Consider the following 23684-nt stretch of genomic DNA (forward strand, 5'->3'; position numbering starts at 1 on the left):
CAAGCCCCATTGAGTTCAATGGGGCTTAGTCGCAGGTGAGTATAGGATTGCAGCGTAAGGCTTGCTTCTCAGTAGACTTCTGTAGGATTGCACTGTATGGCTGCAGACCTGTACTTACTTCCCTGGGAGGAAGATCCATTGAACTCAGTGGATTTGCTCTTGAGTAAATGAGTACAGGGTTGTTCCACTGAGTATATGTTTTTCTCCGGTCAAATATTTAGGTTCTCATATTTTTGGAAAAACGTGAGATATTGTGTACGACACATCAAATTAACATGGCGTCCTTTGTAAAGTGTTGTTTTCGAATATGAGTTGAATAAATGCGCTGAACCTTGTTCGTGATCTTGAGCATTGGATTTTCATCACTTTTTTGGAAACGCGCCACTGGTTCCACGGGAACTATAGTGGAAAGCTTCTGTCTCCTCTCCTCATTGTCCGTTTTTCTTCCTGTTAACAGTCCAAGAAAGTCTATGAAAAAGTGGGCGAAGCCACGGAGACAGCGTTGACGTGCTTGGTGGAGAAGATGAACGTTTTCGACACGGATACAAGCAGTGTCTCTAAAGTTGAGAGGGCCAACGCATGCAATACAGTGCGTAGGGTGTTCATTATTTATATATCATTTGATTTATATCCCGCCCTGCCTCCCAGCAGCAGCCCAGGACGGTGAACAAAAGCACTAAAAACACCAGTTTAGATCTCTGTGCTTGTTTGGCAAGATAAGCAGGACTAGTATCTTTGAGAGAGGAAGCTAAGTGGATGCGACCAGTGGCCCATCTATCCCAGCATCCTGTTCTCACAGGGGCCAACCAGATGGCCCAGTGAGAAAAATAAATATTTCCCATCTTCTTTCCTCGAGCTTTTTCTGATTATGTTCCATTAAATGGCTGACAAGGAATCCAACTTGAGAAGAGTCCTCTAGCTGGGCCAAGCCAAAGGTCCATCTAATCCAGAATCCTGTTTCTTATAATGGCCAACCGGATACCTCTTGTAGAGAAACCTGGAAGCAGGACCTGAGCACTCTGGGCTATCCAGCAGGTGGCATTTGGAGTCATACGTCCTCCGACTGTGGAGATGGTACCCAGCCACCCTGGCTAGTAACTACTGATAGCTTAAGCCCGACATTTATGTGTGACGCTGCTGGATAGCCTCCTCAAGCTGTGGCTACACATAAGACGTTGGAGTGGTGCATGGGGTGCCAGAGCTTGGAAAAGTTACTTTTTTGAACTACAAGTCCCATCAGCCCCAGCCAGCATGGCCACTGGATTGGGCTGATGGGAGTTGTAGTTCAAAAAAGTAACTTTTCCAAGCTCTCAGGCCTACCAGATTATTTCCAGGTGGGAACCAAGAGAGTTTATCCCGTAAGAACACAAGAAGAGCCTTGCTGGATCAGGCCAGTGGCCCATCTAGTCCAGCGCCCTCTTCCCAGAGTGGCCAGCCAGATGTCCGTAGGAAGCCCGCAAGCGGGACATGAGTGCAACAGCACTCTCCCCACCTGCGATTTGTAGCAATTGACGTTCGGAGGCCTGCTGTCACTGATAGTAGAGGTAGACCACAGCCAATCGTGGCTGGTAGCCACTGTGCAAATGACACAGCCTGTCTAGTCTGGCCCAATGCTCCAAATCCTGCTAGCTGTGAAGGCTCAAAGAGGTCTTTTTGCAACTGTCCACAGTGGGAGGGTGGGCACGTATGCTCAGAGGGACGTTGTTTGGCGCACATGAAGTTCTGCCCTGACGATGAGTGACCTAGGAGTGGACCGGCCTGTTTTTCTCTTTTTCTTGCCTCTGTTGAAGGAAATTCATGTCTCTGTAGGTTTGATGATTCCACAACTGCATCCTTTCCCCTACCCCCCTGCTCAGGTAATCAAACAGCTGATGAAGAAGGAGTGTACCCTTGAATTCTCCCGCGACCGCAAGTCCATGTCCGTCTACTGTACGCCGGTGGCCTCCAGCCGCAACTCTTCCAGCAGCAAGCTCTTTGTCAAGGTATCGGCACTGCGCATGCGGAGTCCGGCTCTGCTGAATTGTCATGGAATGCTGCACCGGGCTTTCATGAGCTGGCATTAGAGGGCCAGACAAGTGGAGCCGGCAACACAATGTTGCAGTGTGGGGTTGTCTTGTTGAGGGCTCCTGACAGCTAGCCAAGATAACTCGATTCGATTTCCCCCACCCATGCCCGCTAAGCATTCTCAGTACTCTTCAGTCGACTTAACGTTTTTCCCCCTGAAAGGTTTTTTTAATCCTTCTGAAAATCTTGGGGTTCCCCCACGTCTGCTTAACATCTCTCTGTCATGCAAAAGTGGCACTGTTTTGGCTATATAAGGGTCCACATATGTAAGATACAGTTTGCTATTGGTTTTACACCAGTGGCGGGGAATTTCAGGCCAGGGGCCAAATGTGGCCCTCCAGCCCTCTTTATCTGGCCCTCGGGACCCTCCCTAGGTTATACACCCTCTCCTCAAGGTATACCTCTCTCTGGCCCTATTCCCAGGCCCGGCACCAGGCATGCCAGGGCCCTTGGGCACCAGCTTGCCTTAGGCCCCTATCTCTCCTGTCTTTTGTGGCTGTGCGCTCTGGGCTGCCATTAACCAAGATGGTGGCCGAGGCTTCCCTAAGGAGCTGAAGCCTCCACTGCCATCTTGGTTGATGGCACGCATGCATGCTACGTGTGCGCATCCCTGCCATTTATCAAGATGGCAGCAGGGGCATCAGCACCTTAGGGAAACTTCAGCCACCATCTTGGTTAATGACAGCCCTGCCCACACAGCCACAAAAGACAGGAGAGACAGGTAGGTGGAACCAGCGAACGGGGGCAGCTGGGAAACTCTCTCCCTGCAATCCGCAGCAGTACTCTGCCACGGATTGCGGAAGAGGAGCACTACTCCTCCCTCACCCTATTGAGGGGCCCCTGTGGCCCGGGCCCGACCTGGCCACCCTTTAGCACCAGCCCTGCCTACTCCATTCCCTTCTTGGAGGTGCTTGAGTGGCCAGGATGTGTCTATTGACTCTGCTGATGCCTCTTGCTTGCTTACATGGATGGATGGATAGGTGTGATTGAGTATGTAGAACCCTCTGACTTTTCTGATATTGAGAACGCTGAGCAGGGGCCTCATTCACCCATGAGCAAGTTTGGCATAGAGTGGGGTCTATTAAGTGTACAAAAAACAAAGGTTTTGTGTGCATGTGAGTGTGTTTCGAAAATAAATTAAGCATGCCATTCAATACGCAGTTGAAGCACCTTATCCATCCCAGTGCTGGCTAGGGATGGAATCCGTCGGCCAATGCTGGTTCGAAAGCATTCCGCTGACCTAACAAGTCATATCAATTTGAGTTCATAAGGCTATCAGTGGCTACTAGCCACGATGGCTATGTTCTGCCTCCATAGTCAGAGGCAGTATGCTTCTGGATACCAGTTGCCAGAAACCGCAGGAGGGGAGAGTGTTCTTTGCACCGTGGTCCTGCTTGCGGGATTCCCATTGGGGCATCTGGTTGGCCACTGTGAGAACAGGATGCTGGAATAGATGGGCCACTGGCCTGATCCAGCTATAGGGCTCTTCTTATTACTCATTTGTACTGTGTTCCCCATAACTGCCCCATTGTCCAGCCTTGCCAACTGTGCAAGTTGTTGCATTGAGGAATGGCAAAACAGCGCCATCTAGAGGAAATGCTGGGCATCACCTGAGTTCCAGTGAGCTGAGCCAGCCTTGGGGAGGCTAAGGTGCTTCAACTGGGTATTGAGTGAAGTGCATCATTGTGAAAAGGGCAGATACCTCCCCTGTTGTTCATTTGGGAGAGTTGCTTGTATGTCCAAAGAGGCTGGGGAAAGGTGACTTAAGTAAAACAAAACAACAACAACAACGAGATCCTTGGACATGGCAGGGTAGGGAAACCTGTGACTCTCCAGATGAGGTTGACTTCCGCTTCCCATCAGATCCAGCCAATGTAGCCAATGGCCAGAGAATATGGGAATTGGAGTCCAACATCCAGTGACGCCACCCCACAGGCCAACTTTGACAGATCAGCACATGCCAATCAAATGACACCCTTACAATATTTATTTCTTTGTTAATTATTTATACGCCTGTTTGCATGCTGCCATTTCACTTTTTAAACGAGAAAAAAATCAAAGTGGTTTAACAACGGACAGGAACTGTACAATAAAAACCGTTTTCAAAATACTGTAAAAATAGACGTCTGCTACTGCCAAAAGACATCTTGTTAACTGCCTGCATCACCCTGGCGGAACAGAAAGGTTTTCAGCAGGCATGTAAAAGTTAAGACAGAAGGTGCCTGCCAATTCTCTGTTGGCGGAGCGTCCCAGAGAACTGCGCCGACGACACGGCAGTCTCGATTTCGTGTCGATGTTAAATGAGCCTCATCAACTCAGGGGACAACCAAAGCCACTCATGCAGATGATCTCAGTAATAACTGGGATTTAAGGGTTCAGGTACCCTCTAAGCTACCCTGACCCTAAGTTGTTCAGGGCTTTGTAAATTAAATACAATCATGGTATGACATGAGAGCCAGTGTGGCGTAGTGGTTAGAGTGTCGGACTACGACCTGGGAGACCAGGGTTCGAATCCCCACACAGCCACGAAGCTCACTGGGTGAACTTGGGCCAGTCACGGCCTCTCATCCTCAGAGGGAGGCAATGGTGAACCCCCTCTGAATACCGCTTACCATGAAAACCCTGTTCATAGGGTCACCATAAATCGGGATCAACTTGAAGGCAGGCCATTTTTCATGGTATCACATGAATGGCAGATGGTTTGTCCCATCCACCTGTCAGAATCCCCTCTGTAGATGCACAGAAGTAGGCAGCAAAGACTCCCACAAGCAGGGTGTTGTGGGGAAACTCCTCTCCTGTTGTTTATCTCTAGCGCCTGGCACGGTGGATAATCTGTGGAGCTCTCCTGGTCAATGCCCATTCTGTCCCAGAATGCCCCATAAATTTCTCTAATCATGTTTTTAAAAAAACTCACACACACATCTAAGCAAGTGGCTGTCACTCTGGTTGTGGCACGGAGTTCTGTAAGCTGGTTAGGCATTGGTCGGGGTGGTGGTGGAGATAACTTTCTTTTCTGCGGCTTGAATCTTCTGAAAGCCATCCATTGACCCTTGAGTGCTAGTATTATAGGAGAGTGAGAAAGAGCTCTAACCGGGCCTGGTGTTCTGTCTTTTCCATACAACGGAGTTTACATTGGTAGTGGCCAGTGGCGACTGGTGCCTCCGTGTCAGTAGAATCTGCTCTGGGTTTTAGTCCAAACTTTCAAGGAGCTGTCCAAGGTCCAGACTAAAACCTGGAGTGGATTTCATTGACGTGGAGCCACTAGCCACCAATGGCAGAATCACTATTCAGTTTCTTGCCCAGGGCAGGACCTCAGCATGCCTCAAATCCTGCCCCCCCCAAGTTTCTTTTTGGCAGGTAGATTGTTCTAACACTGCTATAACTGTCTTTCCTATTCCTTTCAGCCTGGGGCACCATATATTCAGTGTCTGGGTGTTGCAAGAAGTAAGGAACCTAAGCAGCACAGCATTAGGATAGCTGCACCCCTTAGTCCTTCAGTTGCTTGTCCAGTGTCTGGATGTTAATGGAAACCAAGCTGGGAAAAGCAACACAGCACTAGGATGGCTGCACCCCTTAGTTGGTTGTCCAGTGTATGGATGTTAATGGAAACCAAGCTGGGAAAGGCAACACAGCACTAGGATGGCTGCACCCCCTTAGTTGGTTGTCCAGTGTATGGATGTTAATGGAAACCAAGCTGGGAAAGGCAACACAGCACTAGGATGGCTGTACCTCTTTGCCTTTAGTTGGTTGTCCAGTATCTGGGTGCTAATGGAAACCAAGCTAGGAAAAGCAGGATAGTGTTAAGATGACTGTACTCTCTGGCCTTTACTTGGATGTCCAGTGTCTGGATGTTAATGGAAACCAAGCTGGGAAAAGCAGCGTAGAGCTAGGATGGCTACACCTCATAGCTCCTGAGGTGGCTGTCCTCCAGCCTCTTACCAGTTTGTTTGCCTTCTGCATCTCTCCTTTAATGGACCTGTTCTGTGACTTTCTTACCTTTCCAAAGGGAGCCCCAGAGAGTGTCATCGAGCGCTGCAACTATATCCGGGTCGGCAACAACCGGGTGCCCCTGACTCTCTCCACCAAGGAGAAGATACTCTCCAAAATCCGGGAATGGGGCACTGGCATAGACACGCTGCGCTGCCTGGCACTGGCCACAAGAGACCACCCACCCCGGAAAGAAGACATGCGTCTGGATGACTCCAGCCAGTTCATCAACTATGAGGTAAGGCTGGCTGAAGGAAAAGAGGCAAAAGAACAGCCTGGGTTAGGTCTAGGTGAGGTGGGTGGGGCAATGCGTGGATTCTGATGGCTCTGATGTCAGTGGGGCAGTGGAATCCACTCAGGTTTTAGTCCAGACTTTCATGGAGCTATGCAAGGTGCTGTGCATATTTTGGGAATAGGCTTCAACACTTTGGTCAGCTCTTTGAAAGGCCGGGCTAAAACTCAGAGCAGACTAACTTTCAGGGAGCTGTCCAAGGTGCTGAACCTATTTTGGGCGTAGGTTTCAGCACCTAGGACAAATCCTTGAAAGTCTGGACTACAATCCAGAGTGGATTCCATTGATATTGGAGCCACCGGTCTCCACTGGAACTAGGGGGCTGTGTGCGATTAATCAACCAGGCTGAGGAAGGAGAAGATAAAACAATGACTTTTGGGGGAACCTTACAGTCCTTTGGCTTTCAGATTAACCTGACGTTTGTCGGCTGTGTGGGGATGCTGGACCCTCCCCGGAAGGAAGTGATGTCGTCCATTGAGATGTGCAAGAAAGCTGGCATCCGTGTCATCATGATCACCGGAGACAACAAGGGGACCGCTGTGGCCATCTGCCGGAGGATTGGGATCTTCTTGGAAGGCGAGCAGGTGATGGACAAAGCCTACACGGGCCGAGAATTTGACGATCTCTCGCCAGAGGCCCAGAGTGATGCCTGCCGTTCAGCGCGCTGCTTTGCACGGGTGGAGCCTGCCCATAAGTCCAAGATAGTGGAATACCTACAGTCGTTCAATGAAATCACAGCTATGGTGAGCACGGGCTTTGACAATGGGGTCCTCTCCTTCCTGGATCTGAATGTCCAATCATGTTCCCAAATCTGATTTTGGAGTTGGGTGGAAATCCCCTTTCTGGTTGCTGGACCTGCTAAGAGTCTCAGAAAATAGCGCGGCAAGGTAAATGTGCCCAATGTTATACTTTCTGTGTGATTTTCATCCTCTCACAGAGCTATAATTCCCAGAGTTCCCTGGGGAAGAGGGATCGATTTCTAAACCACTCTGAGAACTATAGCTCTGAAAGGGGAAATAGGGGTCTCCTAACAACTCCCAGTATCCTTAACAAACAACAGTTCCCAGGATTCTTTGGGGGAAGCCATGACTGTTTAAAGTGGCATGGTACGGCTTTAACTGTAAAGTGCAGATGAGGCTATAGTGTTTCTTCCTTGGTCAGCCCTGCCTTTAAATTAAGGGATGGCCAACCTGGTGTCCTCCAGATGCTGTTGGACTACAACTGCTATCATCCCTGAACATTGGGCCATGTTGGCCGGGGTAGATGGGAGTTATGTCTAACAACATCTGGAGGGACCCAGGTTGGCTACCCATGTTCTTAAATGCATCCAAGATAATATTGTTAGAATTGAAGGGATTTAAATACATTCTAACTAGATTACCAACAGCTCATAATATTTTATTTATTGTATTTATTATTTGATCTATATCCCGCCCTTCCTCTCAGCAGGAGCCCAGTAATATCTAAGTGGAATCTCGGTGGTCTAGAGCTCTGCTAATATTTTCAACCCAGGGATTTTTTTTAAAAAAGTTTTTTGGAGGAGTTGGAGTGGATATAAAACTCACCCACCCCCATCAAATGGGATGAAATGACAGAAATGTCCCCAGGACATTTTTCAAATCTTAAACTAGGCAACAAAGTGGTTTTTAAACTTTTTGAAAACTGTGGCTCAGTGGCCTCGAGCAAGCGTGAGTCACTCTAGGCCGTACAGACTCTGATGTATTTCGTCCTGGGAGTGGGCCCAAATGCATTCTTAAAAGGACCTGTGGCAAGGAGAGCAGTCCTGAAAATGTGGGGGAAATCCTCCCCCTTCTCCTTTGAAGGCTGCAGAGACTTGCTCTCCGTTTGCACAGGGGGCCAACAGACCCACAGAAATGGAAAGTGAGCTGTTGTCCATACGTTATTATTATCATCATTAGACTGAGTATTATTTAAATGTATGTGTTGCCCTTCCTCCCAAAGGGAGTCCAGGTTAACAAACAGATGATAAAGCATTAAAAACATCTTTGAAACAAAATATCTTAAAAACACCATTATCCCGGTTCAGGGTCACATTCTACCCTGGCAAAAAGGATTATAGGGGGGCTGGTCAGGGGCGTGGCCTGGAGAGAGAGGATATGACCTGAAGATGGGCGTGTCCTGGAGAGAGAGGATGTAACCTGAAGATGGGCGTGGCCTGAGAAGAAAGGATGTGACCTGAAGATGGGCGTGGCCTGCGGAGAGAGGATGTGACCTGAAGATGGGCGTGGCCTGCGGAGAGAGGGTGTGACCTGAAGATGGGCGTGGCCTGCGGAGAGAGGATGTGACCTGAAGATGGGCGTGGCCTGCGGAGAGAGGATGTGACCTGAAGATGGGCGTGGCCTGGAGAGAGAGGATGTGACCTGAAGATGGGCGTGGCCTGCAGAGAGAGGATGTGACCTGAAGATGGGCGTGGCCTGTGGAGAGAGGATGTGACCTGAAGATGGGCGTGGCCTGTGGAGAGAGGGTGTGACCTGAAGATGGGCGTGGCCTGTGGAGAGAGGGTGTGACCTGAAGATGGGCGTGGCCTGTGGAGAGAGGATGTGACGTGAAGATGGGCGTGGCCTGTGGAGAGAGGGTGTGACCTGAAGATGGGCGTGGTGTGGGAGAGTCACAAAGGCTGAATAGAAAGGCCTGGAAGGCCGCATGCAACCCAGGGCCAGCAGTTTCCTCATCTGACGTACAGAAATTGTGCTCTGAATACTATTTGATGGGGGGTAGGATGCAACAGTGGGAGATGGCTGTTGGTGTTGTGCCTTGATTAAGGGTTTCCTCGGGGCATGTAGCTGGATGGAAGGTTAGACCTTTGATCTGATAATCAGGGTTTCTCCTTATGCTCCAGACCGGGGATGGCGTGAACGATGCCCCTGCTTTGAAGAAAGCTGAAATTGGGATTGCGATGGGTTCTGGCACAGCTGTGGCCAAATCAGCAGCGGAAATGGTCTTGTCCGATGACAACTTCTCTACCATCGTTGCTGCTGTAGAGGAGGGCAGGGCCATCTACAACAATATGAAGCAGTTCATCCGCTACCTCATTTCTTCCAACGTTGGAGAAGTTGTCTGGTAAGTGTTTGATTTCTTGATTCAGGGATGGGGAACCTTCCAGGTGTTGGTGGATTCCAGTTCCCATCAGCCCCAGCCAGCATGGCCAAATGGCATTGGCCACGATGATGGGAGTTGTAGTCCAAAACATCAGGAAGGTACCATGTTGGTGAAGGTTATTCCAAAGCCATCCAAGATTTATCATGTAAATGCTTCTTGTTTTCCAGAAACATTTGCTCCGTATGTTGCTCCCCAGCCAACAAACATGGCTTGAACATGGATTCCACCCTTAATTCATAAGCTTTGTCACAATAAGTCATGTTTGGGAGCCTTTCTTATCCCAGTGGAACAGATTTTTAGCCAATAGGGATGGGAGAGAAATTAGATTCAGTTCACATTTCAAGCCGAATCTTATCAAATTCTCCCTTTGCGAAACAATGTGAGGAATGAATCACAGCCGTCCTTCAAATTTCACACTTCTCCAAATTTTCTGATGCAGTTCACCAGCCAGTGTTTACAAAAATGCATATGTTAGGGGAAAGTGTGCATAAAAATGAAAATATGAGTGAAATAAAACGCAAGAATACATTCTATGACAAGAAATAGCTTGCAAAAATGTGTACATTAGTCAAAACTGCTTACAAAAATGTGTCTAAGGAGAAATTCTCACTAGAATGCTGGAGAATTTTCATGAGCATTTTAAAAATTCGCAAATTACTGCAGAAATGTGGAAAACTGGATTTAAGGTTGGAAATAATGAGAAAAGTGAGTAAAGCAAAACTGACAGATCTTTCCATCCCTAGTTTCATGCTATTTACTGAGTGCAATCCTGAGCAAACTACCCTCCAATCCCATGGGCCAATTCTGACAGGTGGGCGGGACTACCCACCTGTCAGCACATAAGCAAAGCAGGATTGAAGCCCCTGTCCATCACCTGATCAATCCTGCAGGATTCAGCTGCATCTCCACCTTGTGCACACCTGACATCATATAGGACATCAGGTGCGGGCCAGGTGCTTGTGGTTTAGGGAAAACAGCCTCCAAGGCTAAATGGGGGGGCCTGTTGGGCCAAACGTGGTCCAGGGGCCAGAGATTCTCTACCCCTAAAATAAAAGGTTTCAAATCATGGTCAGATGTAATGTTCAAATTTCTGTATGTTCCGCTTCCAATCAGCCCATCAAATTTTATTGAACGAGTCTTCAGACCATGTCAAATACAATAAAAACAAACATATTTAAAAAACAATTGGTGAATGCATCTTAAAATGAGTAACTAAAATCTTAATCTAAAATTTAAAATATTAAAATATTTTTATTAATTATAAATGGCCCACATGATTTAAAGGCAGTTACATGGCTCATTGATCAGACATTTTCCCCCCTTAAACCAGCCTCCTTCGTGGCAAAGAGGTCAACCCTCTGAGTCACAAACTGGTTAGAGTGCCTTAAGAGAAAATTCGGTTTACCCACTACCTCCCAATTTCTCATAAGGCCAACAAATGGGAGTAACTAATGTTCCCTAGTTGACAGCTGACATTCTGGTAAATAGTGGGCCAGATCTTCCACTCCATTAGCTCCACATATACAAAGTCTGTCTTGCCCCAAAATCTCACTCATCAAAGTATCCATTTGCTCAAATCGAAAGACAGATAAAGGCCCTGTGTTGATCCTTTGTCATTGATATTTTTCTTGCTGAAACTAAGTTGTGTGTTCTGCTTCCAGCATCTTCCTGACAGCCATCCTGGGCCTCCCCGAAGCTTTGATCCCGGTCCAGCTGCTTTGGGTGAACCTGGTGACTGACGGCCTGCCAGCTACAGCTCTCGGCTTCAATCCCCCCGACCTTGACATCATGGACAAGCTTCCGCGGAACCCCAAAGAGCCACTCATCAGTGGGTGGTTGTTCTTCCGCTACCTTGCGATTGGAGGTGAGGCAACCCAGAAAACCAGACCAGGGCCACATCCAGCATTAGGAATTAATGACAGAGGCGAACTTTGTTAATCCAGGGGGCAGGTAAAGGCGCAGCTAGGCCAGCCAGGAGTTTGCAAGCACCAGCAATGGCTTCTGCTATGAGGAAAGGTTGCAGAATTTGGGGCTGTTTAGTTTTTGGGACAACTAGAAAAGGTCCTCAAATGCAAAGATGTATCACTGAATACTAAACTCAAGATCATTCAGACCATGGTATTCCTGATCTCTCTGTATGGATGTGGAAGTTGAACAGGGAAAAAATCGGATAAGAGAAAAATCAACTCATTTGAAATGTGGTGTTGGAGGAGAGCTTTGCGCATACCATGGACTGCGCATATCATGGAAAAGACAAATAATTGGGTGTTAGAACAAATTTAAACCAGAACTATCACTAGAAGCTAAAATGATGAAACTGAGGTTATCCTACTTTGGACACATCATGAGAAGACATGATTCATTAGAAAAGACAATAATGCTGGGAAAAACAGAAGGGAGTAGAAAAAGAGGAAGGCCAAACAAGAGATGGATTGATTCCATAAAGGAGGCCACAGACCTGAACTTACAAGATCTGAACAGGGCGGTTCATGTCGCTGAATAATAGGGTCACCATAAGTCGTAATCGACTTGAAGGCATATAACAACTTTTTTGGAGAAAAGGTGAGAAAGAGGTGACATGATGGAAGTGTATGAAATTATGCACGGCATGCAGAAAGCAGATCGAGAAAAGTTTTTCTCCCTCTCTCATAGCACTAGACCTCGTGGGCATCCCATTAAGCTGAACGTTGGAAGATGCAGGACAGACAAAAGGAAGCACTTCTTTACTCAGCGCATAGTCAAACTATGGAATTTGCTCCCACAAGACGCAGTAATGGCCACCAACAGGGATGGCTTTAAATGAGGAGTAGGCAAATTCATGGAGGATGAGGCTGTCAGTAGCTACTAGCCATGACAGCTATGCTCTGCCTCCACAGTTGGAGAAGGCATGGTTCTGAAGACCAGTTGCTGGAAACCGCAGGAGGAGAGAGCGTGCTCTTGCACCCAGGTCCTGCTTGCGGGCTTCCCATGGAAGCATCTGATTAGCCACTGTGAGAACAGGATGCTGGACTAGATGGGCCACTGGCCTGATCCAGCCAGCTGTTCTTACGTTCTTCCATGCACAGCGTTATACAAAAATGGGTCACCTGATGTTGTTGCAATGTCATGGGATTGACAGGTAGAAGCCCCGCCTACCTGTTAAACCTGGCCTGCATTAGGTGGGGTACATATACCTTGGACAGAGCTTGGGAAAGTTACTTTTTTTGAACTACAACTCCCATCAGCCCCAGCCAGCATGGCTACTGGATTGGGCTGATGGGAGTTGTAGTTCAAAAAAGTAACTTTTCCAAGCTCTGACTTTGGAGTATAGGATTGCACCGTAAGAAATTATGCGGGTATAGCAGAAGGTGTAAGGTGGCTAGAGGCGCTCTTTTGATTCGGCCACCTGTGAAGTGAATGAATGATACCCAGTGATGTGGGCCTGCCTTGTAAAGTCTGCCAGGGGGATGTGTGCTTACCATTGAATGGCCGCATTCTGAAGGCAGCACAGCACCATGAGGACTACTAGAGTGTGTGATCTGTTCTCAGTTGCCTTTTCTTGTTTTTCACCCCTCTCTTGCAGTGTATGTCGGCTTTGCAACCGTGGGTTCAGCAACCTGGTGGTTTTTGTATGACCCTGAAGGACCACAAGTTACTTTCCACCAGCTGGTAAGTTGATAGTCCCTAGCCAGCAAAACAGATCAGAAGAGCCTGGCTACTGGGTCAGACCAAAGGTCCATCTAGTCCAGCTTCTCACAATGGCTCACCAGACTCCCAGCATGTTTGACAACGGTTGAAACAGGGCCTTGGTGCAACGGTGCTCTCTCCGCATGCGATTCCCAGCAACTGGCATTCAAAGGCATAATTCAGAGCTTAGTTCTGTAGTTTAACGTACACCTCATCCTTTCTCAAGAAGGGTTAGGATTTCCTTTTTTAAAAAAGAAAAGTTACCTGGCTGGTTAAATGACAAGTCTGCTCAGAAGTTCAGTGGGACATACTCCTTGATAAGTGTGCAGGAATTCCCTAAGATGAATAGGAATTATTTTGAACAAAAATAATAATGAGTCCAAGTCTAAGGCTGCCATCTTACACAATGCTGTTTCTTTTTAACTGCTCCAAAATAAATCCTATGCAATTTAAGAAATTATTCTTGTATACAGTGACAGATGCTACAGCAGAGATAGCACTCTCCAGTCAGGGCTGGCGCCAGAGGACGGCCAGGTAGGGCCCTGGCTGAGAGCCCTGTGGCCCAGAGGAGCCCCTTTAGGGGCCCTCCTTAGAGTGGGAGGGTAGGGCTCCCGTTCCACAATCCGCGGCAGCGTCGGCTCCCAACCCTGCCTCAGATTGCAGAGAGGGAGGTCCCAGGCAGTCCCGCAAGCACGCCTGCATGCCCCACCTACCTCTCCTGTTGTGGTGAATGTGCTGCACGAACATACCTACCATCAATGAAGATGGTGGCTGAGGCTTCCCTAAGGGGCTGCTACCCCTGCCACAATCTGTTGGGAGCCGACTGTGCCATGGATCGTGGAACAGGAGCACCACCCTCCCACCCTAAGGGGGGCCCCTAAAGGGGGCTTCCCTAAGGGGCTGATGCTATGCACGCACACATGTCTGCCATCAACCAAGATGGCAGCGGAGCCGTCAACCCCTTAGGGAAGCCTTGGCTGCCATCTTGGTTGATGGCAGGCATGTGTGTGCAGCACACACGCCATTCACATGAAGAGACGGGAGAGGTAGGTGGGGCGGGTGGACGGGCGCTGCAGGCCCGGGGAAGGCTGGTGCCAGCCCTGCCTCCAGTAGTTATTGGACTCCACCCACCAGTATGGCCAGTGGTCAGGAATGATGGGAGTTGTGGTCCATCGCCATATATCAGACTAATTCCCTAAATTTGTGCAGGAATTATTTTTGACAAGGATGGGGAACCTGTGGCCGCCTCCTCCTCCTCCTTAACCAACAATGAGGAAGCTTAGCTGTGCTTGTTGTGAACCCATAGGAAACTTATTTTGTGACCCCCACTGTCAAAGCAAGGTACAGGGTGATTTTTAGCAGCAAAGGACTGCTCTAGAACCCAGGGGTGGCTGTGAAAGGTGGAAGTGACCTTGTTTTGCAGCAGCCTCTTGCTCCAGCCTTGTGTTTGTATTCTCCTGCCCGCAGAGGAACTTCATGCGATGCACAGAGGACAACCCCATCTTTGAAGGCATTGACTGTGTCATTTTTGAGTCTCGATACCCGACCACCATGGCGCTCTCTGTGCTAGTGACGATTGAGATGTGCAATGCGCTTAACAGGTATGACGTTGCCCACCAGGCGTCTCTCTCTCTCTCTCTCTTTCTCTCCCCCACTCCCCAAATGATCTGGATATGAAATGAAGAAGAAATGATCTGGCAAATGGGGACTAACTAAAACAGGCACAGTCTGTGGCCCTTGTAGTCCAGGAAGGGGATTTTTGTATCATGTCTAAATCGTGTGTAGATATATTATTATTATCTATTATTATTATCTAAAATTTATTAGACGCTTATCTGGCAGGTAAAATCCTGTCACTCTAGGCGACGTACAGCAAAAATATAATACAGATACATGTCAAAACACAAAATACAAAACAGTCAATTAAATCAAATTAAAAATCAAAGGAAACAGAAGACCAATCCACACCTTTAACTACACAGCTCTGACAATTTCCTCCCCCCTTCTTCCTCTATTTTGTGGTATCCATAGCAGTTTCTTAGATTTCCAAATGTGCTCCTGGCCCAAAAAGTGTTGGGGACCCCTGTCCTAGAGAGAAGAAACATTCTACTAAAAAAGAGGTCTGCCTACTTCACATCACAAGAGCTCACCCAAAGATACCCACTCATAGTGAATCAAGGTTTGTTAGGGGTACGCTGCTGACACAGAGATATAAAATACATATCTTAATAATACATTAACCTAAAGCATGAGAATCTTGATGTCTGTGTGTGCTTCTGGTCCACGCATGGACAAAATTAACTTGGTAGGGTATGCTTACTCTCTTGCAGATTATTAGTAGTAGTAGTATAACGCGTTGTTATATATTGCGTACATTGCACTTTGGTTTAGATTGGAGCATGGATTTCATGGGTTTGGGGTACCTTCATGAAGAGTTTTGGTAAGCTCTGCCTATGACTGCTTTACGGACAAGGAGGCCGTAAGGCAAGGATGGAGCCCTCCAGATATTGCTCCAACTCCTGTCAGCCTCAGCCAGCATGGCCCAGAGTCAGGAGCGATGGAAGCTGTAGTCCAGCAACATCTGGAGGGCCTCCGCTTTCTTCCTCTCGTCTGCCTTAAGGTGAGAAACCAGGTTTGTGGGAACAGGGGACGGGGGACTGACGACCGTCTCTTCCGCAGTGTGTCTGAAAACCAGTCGCTGCTGAGGATGCCACCCTGGCTCAACATCTGGCTCTTGGGAGCCATTGTCGTGTCCATGGCTCTGCACTTCCTGATTCTCTCCGTGAAGCCATTGCCTGTAAGTAACGCGATCTGCCCAGTGGCGGGTGACCAGATGCAGAACTTCTCAACTATTGGAGGTGCAGGAGCCCCTTGGCCTCTTCTGCATCTGGCCATCTGGACGCCTTGAAAGAGGGAAGCCGTGAACCTCAAGAAAAGATGGCACCTGCCTTCCCACCTTCACAAAAGTCCTCTCAGGGCTGGGCCTGGCAGAGTAAAGTTAAGCAGCATCCTTGTAACTGAAGCCAGCAGTTAGCTCATCAAGAGCAGGGATGGAGGTTCTGTAGCTGTCCAGATGTTGTTGGATCGCCCATCATCCCTGATCATTGACCATGTTGGCTGAGGCTGATGGGAGTTGGAGTCCAGCAACGTCGGGAGGGCCACAGTTTCTCCGTCCTTGATCGAGACCGACAGCTGCTCCCCAGGTACGCCTTGATTAACTGGAGATGCCAGAGCAGGGATTGAACCTAGAACCTCGTGCATGCAAAGCGTTGTGGGCTAAATTTGTATATGTATATGTGTGGTGTAGTGGTTAAGGTGTTGGACTACGACCTGGGAGACCAGGGTTTGAATCCCCACACAGCCACGAAGCTCACTGGGTGACCTTGGGCCAGTCACTGCCTCTCAGCCTCAGAGGAAGGCAATGGTAACCCCCCATCCTGAATACCATGAAAACCCTATTCATAGAGTTGCCATAAGTCGGAATTGACTTGAAGGCAGTCCATTAGTGTGTTTTGTGTGTGTTTTTTAAAAATGCACATCCATAGGTGTGTTTTTTAAAAGTAAAAATGATATTCAGCAAGTCCTGCAAGAAAAATATTGAAGCATGGAGTACTCCTTTGTGCATTTCCAGTCACTGAGGCATGTCCTTCCCACACACACACACACACACACACACACTCCTAGGGATCTTTTTCTAAAGATTTTCTGTACTAGTTCAAACCTCAGGGTTACCACAAGTCCGCTGATTCCTCCCTCTTGTATATGGATGGCGCCATTTTGCTTACGTAAGGATTGGCACTTGCCACTGAACTTTGGAAATAGAAGGATGAATGTGATATCTATCATCTTCTTGCTTTTCAGCTGATCTTTCAGGTGACGCCGCTAAGCTGGCCTCAATGGGTGACTGTGCTGAAGATCTCCTTGCCGGTTATCCTCCTGGATGAAGGCCTCAAGTACCTTTCCCGCAATCATTTAGAAGGTGAGCACCCCTGTGGTAGGGCTGCCAAACAGCACTTGTGTCCCTTGTGAACCTAAATAGCAGAGACAGAACGTACAACACAAAATAAGCAGCCACATGCCAACTTACTTGATTTTATTTGTGAACTAGCAGAAAGTGCCCACCTTCGCTTGGGAATTCTAAGAATTTTTTTAAAAAAGAAAAGAAAATCAGAGCAGTTTTGAAATCGGTGGTTAACACCAGTGCAGGTTTGAAAAATTCAGTCCAGGTTCTTGGTTCAAAATGTTGTCCAACTGGATCCAAACATAGATGAACACCTCCTCCTTCATCTCAGGAACCAGCACGTAAAATTTGGTTAGAATCAGTGCACCTTTGAAAGGAAAATTTTGAAAATACCTGCCCCGTTCAGAGCGGGATCCACAAGGCTGAGACACAGGTGCGATTCAATCTTGTTTTATTAAAGTAATGGATACATCAAAAGCAGTGCGCTTCGTAAGAACCTCTACGCTAGCTCACTAGAATTCCCTAACTACACTCTAGACATGCTCTGCAACATGTGAAGGAAGTTGACTCAGTAGCTTAAACCGGAAAGCTGCAGTCTTAAGTAGGGAAAGTCTTTGATCGTAATCTCTGACTCCTGCGCAAGTCCGACCTCTGTCCTGTCCGTTTCTCACGGCGTCGCGAGCAGGGTGACGGGGGTTGTGCCTCCAGCGGCTCATCCGAAAGAACCGGCTCCTTAGCAACAGGCTCTAGGTCGGGGGGCGGAGACGCACTTGGAGGCTCCCTCAAGCCGCTCGGTGAAGAGGGAGTTAACGCACGCTCGGAGGCAACCTCCGACGGCTCCTCTGATCTGTCTGGGGGTGGCGCGCTCTCTTCTTCGGATATCGCGCCATCCGTGGGAATTGACCCGAACTCAGCCTCACCCTCTCTCCCAAGGTCTTGTTGAGACTGCACCACTCCTGCGTCTTCCGCGCCTCCTGGCAGCTGGGGAGTCTGAAGCTCATGTCTTCCCTCTCCCAAGCCCTCGTGGGTGAACACAGGCTCAACAATACCAAACCTCAGGGGCAGGTGGAACCTCCCCAAAGTGCCCTGTCAGATCTCAGAGATCGAGGCATAAGGGATCAGATGATCCTTAAAGGACCGTTGGCCAAAGTTGTTTAGGGATTTATGAATAAACACTAGTACCTTCAGACTGCCTGGGTAGCAAATCAGCAACCAGTGCAGCCTCTGCGTTGGTGATGATGAGAGAACACTGACTGCAGGAAATTGCACATGATAAGACCCATTTGGCCAACGAAAGCAATAAAAAAACCCAGCTGATTTAAAACTAGCTAGATGATTTTCCAGAAAGCCTAGGTAAATAAAATTAAAAAACTTTGCCAAGTGCCAGAAAGTCATCAGGGTGGTCACCAGGCCTGGTTTAGTGTGTAGAGCCTTGACTTGAGAATAGGGATGGCCTCACAATTTCAGCCCAGCATTTTTCATCAGATTCAAGCCTGGTGAGGGGGTTTGCTAGGGGACAAAGGTTATGCAAAGGCTGGGAAGGGGGCTTTGACCATGCTCTACATCTGAAGGCTGAGGAGCACCAAGAAAGGCATCTGATGGAAAAAGTTGCAGTCAGACAAGCTTGTGGAGCCAAACGGAGTCCTTCAGATATTGTGGTTACATGCTGTTTTTATTGTTATGCCTGGAAATGAACCAGCTGCTTGCTTAAGTTACATAAGACCTGATGAGATGTGCTCTCTTTAGCCAAACCCACTTGGTAACTCACCAGCAGTGGCTTGAACTGACTTGATTGGAGTCCTCACACAGCCTTCAAAGGCATCCTCACGTACGACTACCTTGCTATGAACAAGTGCATTGTTTCTGGAGGTTGCTGGTATTGGGAGTAAAGCACCAAGGAATGTTACAAGTGACCTGAACTGGGGGGGGGGCAATAGACAGAAAGGCAATCTATTCTTCCCTCTGCTGATTCCTCCTCTAAGGTGCTTGTTGTTTTTGCCGGCTTTGCGCCTCCCCTTCCTGCCTTTGTTCTTGGTTAGTTTGTGATGGGCAAGTAACCAAGTGGAAGCCTCAGGGCTGCTTCAGTATGTGTGACTTTGTCGCTTGGTAAACTTTAAGTTTATTTATTTTTTCCAACTACCTGTCTTAACAGACCAGTTATTTCTTCACTCCTCTGCAATGAAAACTCTTAACAGCTGGAGCATAGAATAACTCTGACCAGTGGTGGGGGTTTTTTAGTAAAAAAAAATAATGAGATTTTATTTATTTATTACATTTATATACCGCCCCATAGCCGAAGCTCTCTGGACGGTTTACAACAATTAAAACATTAAAAACAAATATACAAATTTAAACACGCATTTTTTTTTTAAAAAAGCCCTCGTACTTTGATAAAAGTGCTGGGAGTGCCAGCACAAAATGGTTACCCTAAAAAAGAGGTGCCAGTACTCTGTACCGGTGAGGTCCATCACACCAAAAAGCACTGACTAAGCTACCGCTGCCCAGGCGGGGTCACATTTGGCTGCTTGAAGGAGCCGTGTGCCACAGACCTCGCCTGAGCTTGCAATGACAGGGCTGGATATATCACCAGGAACAGAGAGAGAGAGACACACACCCCAAATTGTAACTCTGATCCTTGTGGAAGAATGCAACCCCATCCAGAGCAGGTTAAAGACCAACTCGCTCACTCCTCCCCTCTAGCACATTGCAGGAATTTACAAATCCTCTTTAATCGATGGTGATGGGATTTGTCTGCCGGTGTAACCTGCTCTGTTGGAGACCGTAAAAGGCCCCTTGCAAGTATAACAGGATCTCCATTGTGACATTTACCGGTGGGCACAGAATGAGCCTTTGTGTCTGCTCCGTTGTTCTCCTTGCCATAATATGACCTTGTAGGGTAATCCTTCGCAGCTGTTACCTTGGAGCCAAAGCTACATGCGCAAAGGGAGGGCTGGGGGAGAGGGCTTTTCAAGCTGTTGCTTTTGTTGCTAGTTTTTTATTATGTTCAATCAGAGTTTATTCTTTATTGAATTTATATCCCGTCCTTCCTCTCAAAGGAGCCCAGGGCAGCAAACACATCAATGTTGTTGTTGTTGTTATGTGCCTTCAAGTTGATTTCAACTTATGGCGACCCTATGCATCAGTGACCTCCAATAGCATCTGTTATAAACCACCCTCTTCAGATCGTGCAAGTTCAGGTCTGTGGCTTCCTTGATGGAATCAATCCATCTCTTGTTTGCCCTTCCTTGTTTTCTACTCCCTTCTGTTTTTCCCAGTATTATTGTCTTTTCTAGTGAATCATGTCTTCTCACTAAGGTCCAAAGTATGATAACCTCAGTTTCATCATTTTCACTTCTAGTAATAGTACTGGTTTAATTTGTTCTAACACCCAATTATTTGTCTTTTTCGCGATCCGTGGTATCCGCAAAGCTCTCCTCCAACACCACATTTCAAATGAGTTGATTTTTCTCTTATCCGCTTTTTGTCACTGTCCAAAACACATCAACAGAGCAATTTAACAGCAACAACAAAGAACATTCTCCAAACAATTAAAAACATTTTAAAGCGGTTGCAGCTAAAAAGTACAAGTTACTCAAACTGTAATTACAACAAAAAGGGGTGAAACAGAGATATGTTATTGATATAAATAAGGTATATAAACAGCAAAAAGCAGATTATGAGAATAGCAAATATAGTCCAATAATGCTGTTTATCCAAGCTGAATACATATAATTAAGTGACTCACAACATCCCTAAAAAATAAATACGTTTGCATTTTCCTTTGTTCTGTTGCACTAGTCTGTTGTGGCTCTTACTGGGAGGAAGGGCGGGATATAAATCTAATAAATAATAAATAAACATACTTCACTTTTCTGCAAAGGAATTCTAAAGCTATGTCCCTTCACTTAGTCGGATGAGATTTGGTTATTTACTCTTTCCCAAGTGTTGATCATATAATCTTCTGCTATCAAGGGTCTTTATTTTCCCCCAGTCATGGCAGACTGTAAAAAGAGCAGCTGTCAATAAAGGGTTGGCTATTTCCCTGTCCCCTAAGAAGACTTGAATGTCTATGCAACCCAAGAAAACAACCAATGGGTCCATTGGGCGTAAATAACCCTGTGATAATCTCATTTTCTCTGACTACGTTGGCCCAGAATTTATTTTCAGGCAGGTCCAGAAAATATGCTGCATGTCAGCGTTTATTTTTCAACAACGCCCAACATAAACTGCTTGCTGTTCTGTAAATACGATTTGATCGTAACGGTGTAAAGTACCATGGACAAATAAGCTTGTAAAAGCTTTTTTTTTTAGATTAATGCTAATCGTTGGATTAGGGAAGTTCTGCTACAACCAGCTCTCATAGGACTTGGCTTCCAGATCCATTATCATCCTGGCATGCCTCCCTCTAAGCACACTCTAGTTTGTCAATGCCCTCCTGAAAACAGAGGCATCAGGAACAGCACATAGCACTCTGGCATGGCTATCGCAGCAAGTAACACTGCCCCGGAATATGGAAGTTCCATTTATCAGTCATGGACCACTGATGGGTCTATACTAGGGGTTTCCTCAACTGGTCCGTGGACCACCAGGGGTCTGTGAGCTCCATTCAGGTTGTGTGCGTTAAATATTCATAACAGGTTTTATTTTATTTTATTGTTCATTTTCTTTCTTATCTTGCATTTTATTGTGTTGCAATTTGAAATCTAAGGAATGGAAACTGTAATACAGTGACGTACAACATAGGAAATAAAATAAGCAATTTAGAAACCAGACTGCACCCAGGACAGCGCGTTACGATTGCTGCAAGAGGCACTGCACTGTGATTTTGTCTAACTGCCCTTTTAAAGCTATATGAGGTTGTGGTTCTCGGCACATCACGAGGCAACAAGGCGAACAAAGCAATAATCTGTTACATGAATGACTTCCTTTGAGGGGGCTCCTCATTTGGCTGCCTATCAGTTTTGTGGGGTCGCCCCCATTCTGGAAAAGAGAGGGGTAAAAAGGGTTGTTTTTTAAAAAAGAGAACTTATTCTTCTCTCTCTCTCTCTCTCTCTCTCCCCCCTCTCCCTCCTCATACCAGGCAAAGATGCTAAGAAATGAATGATACAAAAAGATATTCAATTTCACCGCAAATAAACGCTGAGCTCCTGATTGGGACTGAAGAATTTGCATGCTTGAACATCACCAGAAGGCAACAAGGAACACACATGCTTTGGAAGTCTCGGACAATGCGGGTGAATCATTGAAAGAAATGGGGAAAAAACTGATTTGATTTTTAGTTTTCTTTTCAACTTTTGTTACGTAGCTTCCCCCGCGCCCCCTGTAAATAGTGGTGCAAATATTGGACAGCTAAATTATGGTTTAGGGGGTAGAATTTGCAATGTAATGGAGGCAGGATAACCCAGATCCTTAAATATTGGCTTCTTAAAATGTTATCCTCTTTTTTTCTGTAATTTCTTCTTCCCTCTCCCTGTGTTTCTTCCCCCCACCCCCAAAAAATCAGTGCCCTAAGTACTGTATTATTCTGTCTTGCAAAGAAACGGAGTTTGCGTTAGTTTCAGGGTGAGTTACAGATGACTTGTTGCCGAGATGCAACTCCTGCTGAAGAAGCGAGAGCATGAAGACAGTCCTCAGTGCCCCCCTCATCCTCTGACCTGCAAGTTTTTAAAGGGGTCAGGAAGTGCCGGGTGACCTCTTCTGGCCTATCGCTGTTCGTGAGACATTTTTGCTGGCCTGATTGGTTGCCCTGTAGTTCCCCACTTTTGTCCGGATGATGACTTTACCCTGCCTGACTTCGGTCAGGTTCCCAAATGCAGGAGCTCTGGGTTTGGAGAGATTGTTGCAGCTGCTGCAATGGCAGACTTACTGGAGAGGTGCTCCAAAGCAGAAAAGGTCCCTTTGGAGTTTCCTGGAGCTAAAGTTTCCTGCATGCTAAGTTTATACTCTCAAAATCCTCTTTCCCTCACAGAGTTACAATTCCCAGAATTCCCTGGGAAGAGGGATTATTTGTTAAACCACTCTGGGAATTGTAGCTCTGTGAGGGGAATAGGGTTCTCCCAACAACTCTCAGCATCCTTAACAAACTACAGTTCCCAGGATTCTTTGGCGGAAGCCACGACTGTTTAAAGTGATATGATACTGGTTTAAAAGTGTAGTGCAGTCAGGGCCTCATCAGTTTGTGTGAACAACATAATTTAAATGCTGGTCTCTTGTATATCTCTGAGGCTCTAAAATAACTCTTGGAAATGCTGCTTTTGACTCCTCATAGTCATTGGTTGCTTCGTATCGTCGTTCACACGAGATATTTTCTATATATTTTCTTTTTCAAAAAAATCCTACACTGGTTAATTTACAAATTAGCTTTAAGTGCATGATTTCACTATAAATTTAACCCTCACCAAGACCCTTTTTTTAAAAAAAAAATCACACAAATTGTTTTTGGGGGCGTTTGTCTACCCTAAGCTTCATTCCAATGTATCTCAGGGTAGTAAAATGTCCCTATTATGCTTTATATTTGTGGTCAGTTGACTGTAAATAAAGATTGATGCGATGCGAAAATGCCCCCAAAATCAAACCAGCAATGCGGTGTCAGGA

The 23684-nt window shown here is 46.9% G+C and overlaps 1 protein-coding gene across 4 annotated transcripts in view; it reads left to right on the top strand.

The window, feature by feature from the left end:
- The window catches only part of ATP2A3 (ATPase sarcoplasmic/endoplasmic reticulum Ca2+ transporting 3), a 159144-nt gene extending 136619 nt beyond the window's left edge, over positions 1 to 22525 (top strand). For all 4 annotated transcript variants that reach the window (XM_061605528.1, XM_061605530.1, XM_061605529.1 and 1 more), the window contains 11 exons: positions 458 to 589; positions 1857 to 1982; positions 6071 to 6289; positions 6751 to 7086; positions 9204 to 9424; positions 11125 to 11327; positions 13026 to 13111; positions 14597 to 14730; positions 15809 to 15926; positions 16991 to 17108; positions 22171 to 22525. In XM_061605528.1, the coding sequence (XP_061461512.1) occupies positions 458 to 589; positions 1857 to 1982; positions 6071 to 6289; positions 6751 to 7086; positions 9204 to 9424; positions 11125 to 11327; positions 13026 to 13111; positions 14597 to 14730; positions 15809 to 15926; positions 16991 to 17108; positions 22171 to 22190 (1713 nt within the window). In that variant the 3' untranslated portion in view covers positions 22191 to 22525. The remainder of the gene's footprint in view (positions 1 to 457; positions 590 to 1856; positions 1983 to 6070; positions 6290 to 6750; positions 7087 to 9203; positions 9425 to 11124; positions 11328 to 13025; positions 13112 to 14596; positions 14731 to 15808; positions 15927 to 16990; positions 17109 to 22170) is intronic.
- Positions 22526 to 23684: the final 1159 nt, after the last annotated feature.

Source organism: Rhineura floridana, chromosome 21, assembly GCF_030035675.1.
Source record: "Rhineura floridana isolate rRhiFlo1 chromosome 21, rRhiFlo1.hap2, whole genome shotgun sequence".
Taxonomy (NCBI): domain Eukaryota; kingdom Metazoa; phylum Chordata; class Lepidosauria; order Squamata; family Rhineuridae; genus Rhineura; species Rhineura floridana.